The following is a 12,278-nucleotide window of genomic DNA, read 5'->3' as shown; positions in this document are numbered from 1 at the left end:
CAAATTGGTAGTCACAAAATAGTCACAGAGATGTGAAATACAGTATGGGGAATATAATCAACAACCTTGTAAGGCTATGTAGGGTGTCAGATAGGTACTGGACTTATCGTGGGGATCACTTCATAGATTATATAAATGCCTAACCACTGTGCTGCACACCTGAAACTAATATAATACTGAATGCCAACTTTAATTCACATATGTAAAGTACAGCATAGGGAATATTGTATTGTAATAGTTACGTACGATGTTAGATGGGTGGGGTTATCACTTTGTGAAGGGTGTAAATGTCTAATCATTATGTTGTTTTGTACACCTTAATTTTTTAAAAAGCTGAAAAATATTTAAAAAATAAAATAATAGACAAGGTCTGACAATTAAGGTCGGGAACTTGTCACAACAATGTTGCTAACCTTTTTTGATATCAGAGGGATTATTCATTATGAATTTGTACCGACTGGACAAACAGTTAACCAAGTTTACTATCTGGAAGTGCTGAAAAGGCTGCATGAAAAAGTTAGACGAAAACACCTGAACTTTTCGCCAACAATTCATGGCTCTTGCATAAAGACAATGCACTAGCTCACACGGCACTGTCTGTGAGGGAGGTTTTAGCCAGTAAACAAATAACTGTGTTGGAACACCCTCCCTACTCACCTGATCTGGTCCTCAATGACTTCTTTCTTTACGCAAAGGTAAAGGAAATATTGAAAGGAAGACATTTTGATGGCATTCAGGACATCAAGGGTAATAGGACGACAGCTCTGATGGCCATTCCAGAAAAAGAGTTCCAAGATTGCTTTGAAGGGTGGACTAGGTGCTGGCGTCAGTGCATAGCTTCCCAAGGGGAGTACTTCGAAGGTGACCGTAGTGATTATTCATCAATGAGGTATGTAGCACTTTTTCTTGGATGAGTTTGCAAACTTTTTGTCCGACCTCGTATGGATAGGAAAGTAAAGAAAAATGTGTATTTGGGGATGTATATATTATTCTCTTTTCAAAACTTTTTTTTTTTTTTTAGAAATACAGGTATTGTTTCACATTCTAGATTTTAATATATTGTGTTAAACTCACCCAGATATTTCACATCAGGTAAAATGAATATAGGAATGGGTGCAACCGAAAGAGAAAGAACCCAAACCCCATTTAATATTTACCTTACAATTTACCTTAGAATCTGAAAAATCATTTATGATAATCCACTCAGACTGAAGCCAATGACTAGAATGTGAGCATCACATCATATTCATACGTTTGCCCTCGCTGTGTCATGAATCAATGAATGAATAGTCCCAAGTTTGTTTGTTTTTAAAGCACAGATGGTATTTGAGGCAGCCACAAGAATGTGCCTCTCAGATCTCTGAGCGTAATATTGACATCCGGCTGCAGTCCTGCTGCAGTTAGGAACCTACCACACTTCCCACAGGCTGCTGCCAGCCAATGACTGAGTGACAGAGAGACGCAGGCAGGCCTGCTGTTGTGAGATGCAAAACTCCTGTGACAGGTAACTTCTGCTTGAGGACTCCCCGTTGGCCTCTGGCCTAGTGAGACCGTCCTTAGACTGCATGGCGCTGTACAGCTTTCTACTGAGGCTTCCCGTCTCCCCGCTCTCCTTCACAATCTACTAGCACTCCCCTTCTGCTGGCTTCCTCCTCATTTTCCCTCACAGGTGTTCCCCCACCCAGATATCTTGCACATCTAATCCTATCTTGGTATTTGCTTCTTAAGAGAATCTTGAGTAATACAGTGGTTAAGTGTATGAGTTTCAAAGGGTTCCTCTAGACAGGGCATTAAGAATGAAAAGAGAAATACGTGCTCAAAGACTTAGGATATAAAGTTTCTTTAAAAATGATAGTAAAGATGCATATGTATTAACATCTTCAAGACACATTAAGTAAAAAGGAGTTTACAAAACAATATTTATAATGGGATCTCCTTTTTGTAAATAAGCATAGGAAAGGGTATAAAAATATATACACCGAGGTTTTAAAAGTGGCACCTCTAGGTAGCATTTAGTTTCTCTTTTGTCTGCAGTTTCAAATTTGCCTACAGTGAATATGTGTTACTTTTATGATAAGACTTCAGAAAGTTGTTTTAAGCTTTAGAGAATATTGAAGTCCTTAATTAAGCATACTACTCTTAGGTGCTGCCCAAGAAGAAAATTAGATTGCTTATCAACATAAACTTTGTGCATCTTCCCAGCCCTCAGCTGCCTTTCTTTCTGAAGGCGCTACCTGCATCCCAGACCATGCACTGCTGCTGCTTTTGCAGAGCTGGGTGGCTTGTTCTTATTGGTGGGTTGTTGAATCTATCGATGCTGAGCTGCCTTCATTTCTAGGCATTGTGGAAACACCACACTGCAGGGCAAAAACCTGGCTTCCTGAAGGGCTGGATGATGCAAACTGGAAGTGCGAGCTCCCCAAGGGGTGAAACTCGACTTTTGAGAAATGAGAGACGGGAAGGAACCAGGCAAACACATACCGCCTTCCTTCTCCATTCCTGTGCTTTGCAAGAAAGGAGCATGGTCTTTACTTGCATCCCTTCTGGAGAAGCCCCTTTTGCAGAGGGAGAAAATCTGCCAAGTGACCTACTGTGTCTCATACAGTGGTGCCAGTGCAGTCAGGCATCACTTTACAGAGCTTCCATCTTTCCTCACCTCATTTCCTCCTTTATCTTCCTTTCATCACTTGGAAAATAAGGATACTTGGCCACAACTGATGTAAAATATTAAAAAGTGTAGTTGTAAACATGCACAACTCAGATCCCCTTTCAAGAAAGTACCTGCTACCCAGATGCAAAGAGTGGGCTTAGCTGACAGCCCTCTGCCGACAGCACCTTCAGGATTCACTGTAGCTTTCAAGCCTCGGTCAGACACCTCTCAAGGTGGCCCCCAGCCTATGATGAATTGTGACAACGGTAGTCGGGATAAACTTACTCTCGTCTGGCTCCTACCTGATGACTGAATAAGGCTGTAGGAACAGGGTCTAGCTGTTTCCATTCAGCATCCACCTCCTCTAACAATCACTGCTCCAGTTCCCCACTGGGCTGGCAGGGATTTCAGGCTGATGCCCCTCTGCCCATCCTGCCTTCTCCCTTTTTCTTTCAAGGTGTTCCTCTCCATTAACCTTTCCCACTCCTCACTCCCTCTCAGTGTCTGCTTCCCAGAGAGCCCAGCTAGCACCATGGGTACTAGAAGTAGTCCAAGAAAGCAGGAAGATGGGGTTTGGAGACTAGATCACTCCCCACCTGGCTAGTAATAAGCACCCCATTCTGAGTGACGGGTACAGCACAGAGAACCACCAGCAATAGTTGAGAGTATTGCTTCTAAAATTTTCACTGGTGGGGAGTTTACACTGTACCCGTGAAAAGGAATGTATTGCTGATGCAATAATTAAGCCATTTGAAACATAAGGGGAATGATACATATAAGGACAATGTATCCCTTTTTGTTATAGAGTTTCATTGTCACCCTACAGACTTATGGTGAAAAGCAGTGTGTAACTAACATTGTTTATTGACACTAAGTTCACTCTCTCAGGACGAGAGAATTTAATATTTAAGCTAGGACCCTAGGGGATGTTGGAACTTGCAGCTAGGGTGACTCCTAGAAACTTGGAAAAAGCAATGGCCTTCACAGAGCCTGAATTGAAATGCTTGAATTGCCATGGTATACAGACGAGGAAGGGAGTAAAAGACTCAGGGAAGTGAGAGTGCTGGAATGACTATGTTACATGAGGGCAGAAGGACTGTTTCCCAGGAAGACCCGAAGGATACACCATTCATCAAGGGTGTGAGAAATCCGCTGGTGAGAGGAGCTCCGGCATCCCTATGAATTTCAGTGTGGCTCTCCTCTGCAGGCCAGGGTTAAAGGCAGAAGCAGTCACAGAATTTGGCTCACTTGAGAGCACAGGGGATGAGAAGGGCCCGGAACAAGAGAGGCCGATGGTACCATTGCACCATCAGAAGCCAGAGGGTTAGAGTGTTCACAGTTAGGGGATGATTAGTAGGACACAGCATCCCTAGGGGCAAAATAGCTGAGCAGCCAAAGGGCACTGGTTAATACTACACTTAATCAAAACAGAGTGGATGAACAGGAGGTTGAGCGAAGTTGGCCCCCAAATACTCTTGCCCAGTTTCTGGACCTGAACCAGTTTTCAGTTTTCAGACCTGGTGCCCATTGACTGAAGAAATGACTGTGTCTCAGTGTGGGGAAGGCTGAAATATATAATGATTTCCCCAGTGCTTCCCCAAAGGGACCTAGGCCATGTACAAGTGACTGTTCACAGGTGAAAGAGGAATATTCAGACATTTCAAGGATTATTGACGACAGAGTCCAAGTTCACACCCATACCTAACAACCAGAAACTTCATGATGGGCTCTGCATGAGTGAGGGCATACAGGGGCCAAGTAATAAATGAAGTTTTGGTCAAAGTCAGCGTCCACTGGGTCTGTGAAGTCATCTGGAACTCATTTCCCTGGTCCCCAAGTATAATTAAGATTGACATATGTGGCAGTTGTAGTAACCCACACGTTGGGCCTGTTGGTGAGAGCTATCATAGTGGGGAAGGTCAAGTGGAAGCCTGTGAAACTGCACCCCTCCCACCTAGATATGAATCAAAAAGTGTAACTCTAGCAAGGGATGGCAGAGATTAATGCCACTCTTTAAAGATGCAGGCATGGTGGTCTCTGGAATATGTGTTTAATTTGCAGGTCTGGTTCTTGCAGACACCAAATGGACCCTGGAGACTACTACTAGCTCAACCAAGAAATAGCCCTGCTCACAGCTGGCCAGCCAGATGTAGTTTCTTTGCTAGAGCAGATAATATGGTCTCTGGTATGTAGTATGCAGCCATTGACTGGGAAAATGTGTACGTTTCTATTCCAGTCAGGAAAGAAGATCAGACACAGTTTGCTCCAGGGCCAGGTTAACTCTTCCACCATCTGTCATAATTTAGCCTGAAGACATCTGCACCATCTGGACACACTGCAAAACATATTGATTCATTACAGTGATGACATCATGCTGATGTGGCAGTATGAGCACGAGGGTGCTAGCATGCTGGAGACCTTGGTGAGGCACATACACAAAGGGAGAGGTAAATTCTATAGAAATGCAAGCACTTGCCAACTCAGTCAAGTTTCTGCACAGCCCATGGTCAGGTGGCTGGGAGGACATCCCCTTCAAAGGAAAGGACAGACTGTTGCATCATGCATCCACCACCACAGTGAAGGAAGCACAATGGCTGTTAAGCCTCCTTGGGCTTTGGAGGCAACACATTCCACACCTAGGAAACCTTCTCCAGCCCATATGGCAGGTACCAGCTTTGAGGAGGACTTGGAGTAGAGCATGGCTCAGCAGCAGGTCCAGGGCTGCGAGACCTGCTGCTTGGAATGAAACCCCCAGCACTCTTTGGCATTTGAGATGTCAAATACAGATATGGTATGAGGCTTACGGCAAATCCCAGTGGAAGACTCACTGTACAGCAAGATCACACTACCTGCAGCATAGGAGAATACACTGCTTGTGAAACAGCTCCAGGCGTGCTGGTGGGCCCTGATAGGGTTGGAACACTTGACCTTGGGATACGAAGTGCCCATGAGTCTGGAACTGCCCATCATGAGTTGGGAACAAGACATAAAGTGAGATGGGCCCGATAGCAATCCGTCATAAGGTGGACGGTACCTCTAGGACTGAGCATAAGTAGGAAGCAAGGACACAGCTAGGGGCACGAGCAAGGGGCCCAGCACCCGACCCCATGGCATCTGACGTGCCTCACCAACTATGTAGCAGCGTTCCTCCTCAGCTCACACAAATGACCATATGCCACCCGCCCCATTCAACCAACTTTAGGAGGAGAAAAAACTCCTGGCTTGGCTTATGGATAGGTTGATTCGGTATGTGGGTGAAAACCAAAAGTGGATGCTGTCTGCGTTATTGCTTTATTCAGGGGAGGCTGTGAAAAACAGTAATAAGACACCGTGTGCAAGACAAATCTTCCCAATGGGTAGAGCTTCAGGAGGTCATATACTTTGTGCAAAAGGAGATGTGGCCTAAAATAAAAATGTACATGGACTCATGGACAATGGTGAATGATCAGTAACCTGGAAGGAGAAAAACTAAAATTTTGTTTTAGAGAGAAGGAGGTCTGGGGAAGAGACATGTAGATGGAGACAGGAGAGTGGGCACAAAGTGTGAACATTTTTGTATCGTACATTAATGCCACTATGGCATAGGCATCACATAACCAAGTGGACAAGGTAACTAGGCCAGTTGACATTCACTGGCATGATAAGCAAATAGATGCTATGACCACAGTTGCAGAGACGGAGGCTTGGTATGGGTCAGAAAACATGGACTCACACCTATGAAGGTCAATGTAGTGAGTGCCTGCTTTGAATGTTCAACCTGCCAACAACAGACAACACGGAACCCCCAGTGTGGCCCTATTCCTTAAGGATAACCTCGACTTGGCAGCAAATGGTCTACATAAGAATGGTCCTTTCATCCTAGAAGAGCCAATAATTTTTCTCATAGGAACAGATGCTTCATCTGGGTATGGGTTTGCCATTCCTGCCTACAGGGCCTCAGCCAGTACCACTGTCAGGCTATTTGCAGAATGGCTGATCTACAGAAACAACTTAGTATCCAACCAGGAAATCCATTTTACAGATCCATTGGTCATGTCATAAACTATATCTAGAAGCTGTTGGCTAAATAGAGTGTTGGCATGCTTTGCTGAAGGTACAGCTGAAGCCCCAGCTCAGAGGCAACCCTGCAAGGATGGGGGTACTCTCCTCTAGGACATGTACAAATGTTGAATTACACAGCTTTATATGGCACTGCATCCCTAAGAGGAATAACACATGGTCCAGGGGCCAGGGGGTGGAAGCAGGAGTAGCCTCACCATCACTTTCAATGATCCACGGGGGGGTCCCCACAGCTCTGTGGGGTTAGAGGTCCTGGTCCCTAAAATGGGTGTATTCTTGACAGGGGAAAGCAAAGACCCATTGAACTATAAGCTACAGTTGCCACTTGGACACTTTGGGCTCTGTGTGGCCAGGAACCAACAGGCAAGAGTCACCCTCTTGTCAGGGGCCATTGACCCCAATCAGCAGGAGGAGGCAGGGCTGTTGTTTCATGACGGAAGCAGGGCGGAATGTGCATGGAGTTTAGGTGACCCACTGGGTGCCTCTTGGTAGCTTTTGCCTAAGTGTGGCAAATGTAGTGAGACAGTAATGGAGGCTAGCCACAGGTAAGGTTACCAGACCCCTCAGGACTGATGGCAGGGGAAACCACCAGATGAGCCACCAAGGCCAGCAGAGAGGAACAGATGTTAGAACAGATGATGCAGTGGGGAGACGATGAGTATCAGTTGTGGCCATGAGACCAACTGTAGCTCCCGGGAGCAGTTCATCCCTCTAACTTCCCTCTTCGAAATTTCCCCTCTGGAAGAGAGGCCCACCAGAGCCCTGGAGGAGCTGTTTCCCAAATATGTTATGAAGTGGATTCCCGTGGCACACAAGGTAAACAGTGGCAGCTGTGCAGATGTGTCAATCAGGTTCTTCAAGAAAGGACTCATTCCTCAGCTGCGTGGAGTGTGGTTAGCTGACAGTCCCCAGCTGTTTGTGTCTTCAGAGTGCGCTTCACGTTTCCATCCTATGCTTTTCTCAGGGTGGTCCCCAGTCAATGACTAAGCAAGGCCTAACCATTTCCACTCAATGGAGGGACTTCTTTAGGAAACAATCTTTGCTCTGGAGCTCCAGTCCTGCTTCTGTCCTTTGTTTGTCACAGGTATTATACATACCCACACGTTTTTGCATTCCTGACTTCTTTTCAGTGTCTGCTTAGGGAGAATCTAAAACAGATGTCCATCAGGCCCCTGAACACAAGTTGTCCCCTGCTCCCAATCCTGGGATATGTGACCTAACTAATCAGAATGGTTTTCTCATATAAAATTAAAGACTTATTCCTTTCATGCCTAATGAGGATAAAATGAATGTGTAGGAAAATGCTATTTAATTTGAAAATCGCTTTGTAAACTATTATAGTTTTTAATTAAAAGATCTAAAAAGTTAAAGCATTTCCCAGATTACCTAACAATCCACAACAGTTTAAAAAAACTCAAACAGATAATAATTTTCAAGCTCTTGGTTTTTCTGTAGCTTTACTTATTCCCAGGGAGTAATTTATACACTCAGAGAGCTTCTCCCACAATCAGATACAGATCTAAATAAAGAATTGTAGGGTACTACAGTACCTACTGTGGGAAATTTGGTTTGTTTCTTTTCATTTCTAGGATAACAATTACTAAGAGGAAACAAGAAACATTGAAACAATCCCTTTGACAAAACACAGTGGCTGGAGCATTGGGGGAAAATGTTTAACACCTGTGCGACCATGAACCAATTTTTTTTTTAGCACTAGTGTGGTAATACAATATTATATCTGTAGATAAATATTGTAATTATAATGTACACGTAAATAAAAAATATTTCCCGTAAACATTCTCTTAATGTTCATTCCTAGTATTCATACTTATCTATAATGTATTACAAGAAGAGACTTAGTGATCACGTCATCACTTTTTATCAGAAAAACTTTTAGGAGTAGCTTTTTAGCAGAAAATATGGCAAAGTTTTCTATAATGTGCTACTGTTTGCTTAGATGATAATAGTTTTGTGACAGGTTTTCTCTTTCTTCCTTTTGAAAGCTATTTGAGAGTTGATACAAGTTTAGTTACAAGCTTTGAAAATTTGTGGCTTCATATAAAAAACTGTAAAAATGTTTAAAAACCAGTCTTTTTCCTTTTTTGCTCATCCTGTTCAAAGTGCCTTTTCTTTCTTTTTTTTTTTTTTGTCAAAACAGATCTAGGTGGGCTGAGTGACAGGGCTAAAAGTTTTGGCTTTTTATTCAGATCTGAGGACACCACTGAGGTAAAAGTAAGTGTACCTGACAATGCATGATTAATCCAAATGGTTTTGCATATATTTTAGAAACATGGATAAAAGTAAAAGAATGAATTCCATAGTCCACTGTGGATGCAGAATATTTGCAATATAGATTGGACACTAATAGGAAAGACAATGCCAATAATATAAACTGGATTATAAGATCCACTGGGCAATTTTAAGAATGTGTTTCATCATAGTCCAGTATCAATAGCAGAATTCTTCAGATTTACATGATATATTTTTTGGCATGTGCATTCTAGGAACTCTGATAATTTAATACAACTTCAAAAGGGCTCAAGCCAGTGACCTCAAGATGAGGTTCACAGAACAGTTCATAATGATGAACCTGAAGCAATAAAACACCTATCAACTTAAACGTAAATATTCATACTATTAGGGCATGAATGAAATTTAATTTAATTTTATTTTATTTTGGAGTTTACTGGGTTGTTTCATATCTTAAATTGTGTCTCAAGGGTGATAGGGTAGAATACACCAGTCTGGGGGATTCCAATCAAGTTTAGCACATGAGTCGCGTACTGTGAATCGTGACGGAGTACTGCACCTCTCTCCAAACAGAGGGCTCCTCCGTCCGACTCCCCCGGGGGCATGGAGGCAAACTTACATTTGAGAGCTACTCTGAATGACTGGAGTTCGAAAGCCTCAGTTCCTCGGCCTTTGTTCCTCTTTTCCTGCGGTTCGGAGGCCACCTGTCCCGCAAAGCACACCTGCCACTCTCACCACTTCAGAGCCGGCGGCCCGCGAGTCCCCAGCTCCAGACCGCGGGAGGAGGAAACTGCACCGACGCAGGAAAAGAGCCGGGCGCGCGGCTGCTCGCGGGAGGGGCGGGGGGACGCCGAGGGGCGGGGCCGGCGCGCGCGGGGGCGGGGTGTGCGCGCCGCCGCCGCGTCACCAGCGTGCGGCACGTGCCCGTGTTTACGTCCCTCGTGGAGCCGCCGACGTCAGCAGCCGAATGGTAACATTGTGGCGATACTGAAGCGCCGAGTTTAGGAGACGCGTCCATCCGTCAGGCTGGCTCGGTGCCGTCGGGAAGAGGTGGAGGGGCGGGGAGATCGGCCCCAGCGAGCCGCGGAGACGCACACATCACCGGCCCCGACTACCTACCGGCCTGCCAGGCCCGGCGGGACCCGCGCCTCACCTCCAGAGAGCCACAGAGGCAGCACCGCGGCCTCGCGCGGGGGGCGGCCCGGGCGGGCGCGAGGCGCTGCCGCAGCGCGAGGCTTGTAAACAGATCCTGCCGCACGTGACCATGTGAACTACCTGCTCCAGGGACGAGTATTGTCTTTCCCGCGAGTCTCGCCACAAAGGAGCGCGGTGTGTCCGAGTGCGGAGGGACAGGGGAGCGAGCGAAGCGAACCGGCCGGGCTGCTAAGATGGCTGAAGGCGCCTGGCGAGGGTGAGCGGGGGGCGCGGCGCAGCCAGCCGGTGAGTTCTCGGGCGGGCAGGGCCAGCGTCGCTTCCCCCGCGGCCTGGCGCCAGAGCCACCATGTCGTTCGCGCTGGAGGAGACGCTCGAGTCGGACTGGGTGGCTGTGCGGCCCCATGTGTTCGACGAGCGCGAGAAGCACAAGTTCGTCTTTATTGTGGCCTGGAACGAGATTGAAGGCAAGTTTGCCATAACCTGCCACAACCGGACGGCCCAGAGACAGAGGAGCGGCTCCCGGGAGCAGGCGGGGGCGCGAGGGGGCGCCGAGTCCGGCGCAGCGGCATCCGATGGGACCCGCGGGCCGGGCAGCCCGGTAGGCAAGGGGCGGCCTGAGGCCACTGCCTCTGCGACTCTGGGGAGGAGCCCGGGGCCCCGGAGGAGCCCGGCATGCGCGGAAGGCGGCTCTCCGCGGAGCGCGCGGAGCGTTCGTGGGGACTCGCTGCTGCGGAGTTCGGCCGGCAAAGGGGCAGAGAGCCCTCTCAGGAGCCCAGTGCGGCCCAAGTCCAGTCCAGTCCGGAGGGGATCTGAAGGCAGAGATGTGGCGGGGGCCGCCGCTACGGCAGCCCCGCCGGCGTCCCGGGAGGCCCCTGTGTCGTCGGTGCGGATAGTGAGCCCCTGCGGGGCGGTCTCCGAGGAGATTGAGGTGTTGGAAATGGTGAGGGAGGACGAAGCGGGCCCGGCCTCCCTGGCCATCTCGGACGCGGAGCAGCAGCCACCCGCAGCTGAGCTGGATTCCGTGGCCGAGGAGTGCAGCTGGGCCGGGCTCTTCTCCTTCCAGGATCTGCGCGCTGTGCACCAGCAGCTGTGCTCCGTGAACTCGCAGCTGGAGCCGTGCCTGCCGGTGTTCCCTGAGGAGCCCTCGGGCATGTGGACCGTACTGTTCGGGGGCGCACCGGAGATGACCGAGCAGGAGATCGACACACTGTGTTACCAGCTCCAGGTCTACCTGGGCCACGGCCTGGACACCTGCGGCTGGAAGATCCTCTCCCAGGTGCTCTTCACTGAGACCGACGACCCTGAGGAGTATTACGAAAGCCTTAGCGAGCTGCGGCAAAAGGGCTACGAAGAAGTGCTTCAGCGGGCCAGGAAGCGCATCCAGGAGGTAAGATCCTGGTCTGGGCCCCAGTCATCGCTTTTGGTTACTGGTTACCAAGGACTGGAGCCTCGGTCTGCACTGTGCACATATGGCACCCTTGTTTTTTCAGACAAGGGAAAAGGAAAAGGATGGGTTCCTGTGACCTGTCTCCCACTTCATTCCTTTCAGTGGTAGGAAAACCGTCGCTTTCCTTAATTGGCCCTCTGCAGGACCTTTGATAAGTTTTTAGGTTTCCTTTACCCAATTATCAAATAGGTTGTATATACGTACTAGGTGCCCTATTTACATCTCGATACTGCCAATAAGATTAAAGCCAGTATGAAAAAAGGTGGCCCGTAAATATAAGCTAAAAGAGCTTTTCTCTTTGTCCTTAAAGCTCTTTCCAGCAGTAACTGCCCAGGTATTAATCCTGGTGTCATTTCTTGGTGTCATGCTCATTTAGTCAAAATAGTTTATCTTGAGCATAGTTGGTCTGTCTTTACCTTCATATGTAATTTGGCTACTTAGGCAAATTTTAAGTTCATTTTCCTCCAAATGAATGGCCTGTGCAAATGAAAAAGCGCCAAGTGACAATTAGATGCAAATGTGTTTTTAAAGGTTTTATACACACTTTAGGAATATCTCAAGTCTTTACAGATGGCTTATGTTTCATTCCTGTTTTAGGGAGAAAAAAGTCCTGGACAGGAATGGTTAGTACACTTTTGTACAAAAGAGTAAAAGTGCAAAAGCTGATTCCAATTATTTAATCCTTAAAGTAACAGGAAATATGGGTGAAAGGTCTGA

The 12,278-nt window shown here is 47.1% G+C and overlaps 1 protein-coding gene across 1 annotated transcript in view; it reads left to right on the top strand.

Annotated features, from left to right (window-relative positions):
- Positions 1–9,884: 9,884 nt before the first annotated feature.
- Positions 9,885–12,278, top strand: part of JMY (junction mediating and regulatory protein, p53 cofactor) — an 85,353-nt gene continuing 82,959 nt past the window's right edge. The window contains exon 1 of the mRNA XM_019728183.2: positions 9,885–11,501. Within this exon, the coding sequence (XP_019583742.2) occupies positions 10,461–11,501 (1,041 nt within the window). The 5' untranslated portion in view covers positions 9,885–10,460. The remainder of the gene's footprint in view (positions 11,502–12,278) is intronic.

The sequence above is a fragment of the Rhinolophus sinicus genome, linkage group LG03 (genome assembly GCF_036562045.2).
Source record: "Rhinolophus sinicus isolate RSC01 linkage group LG03, ASM3656204v1, whole genome shotgun sequence".
Taxonomy (NCBI): domain Eukaryota; kingdom Metazoa; phylum Chordata; class Mammalia; order Chiroptera; family Rhinolophidae; genus Rhinolophus; species Rhinolophus sinicus.
The sequence above is the reverse complement of the archived record's forward strand: the minus strand, read 5'-3'. Positions and strand labels throughout refer to the sequence as shown.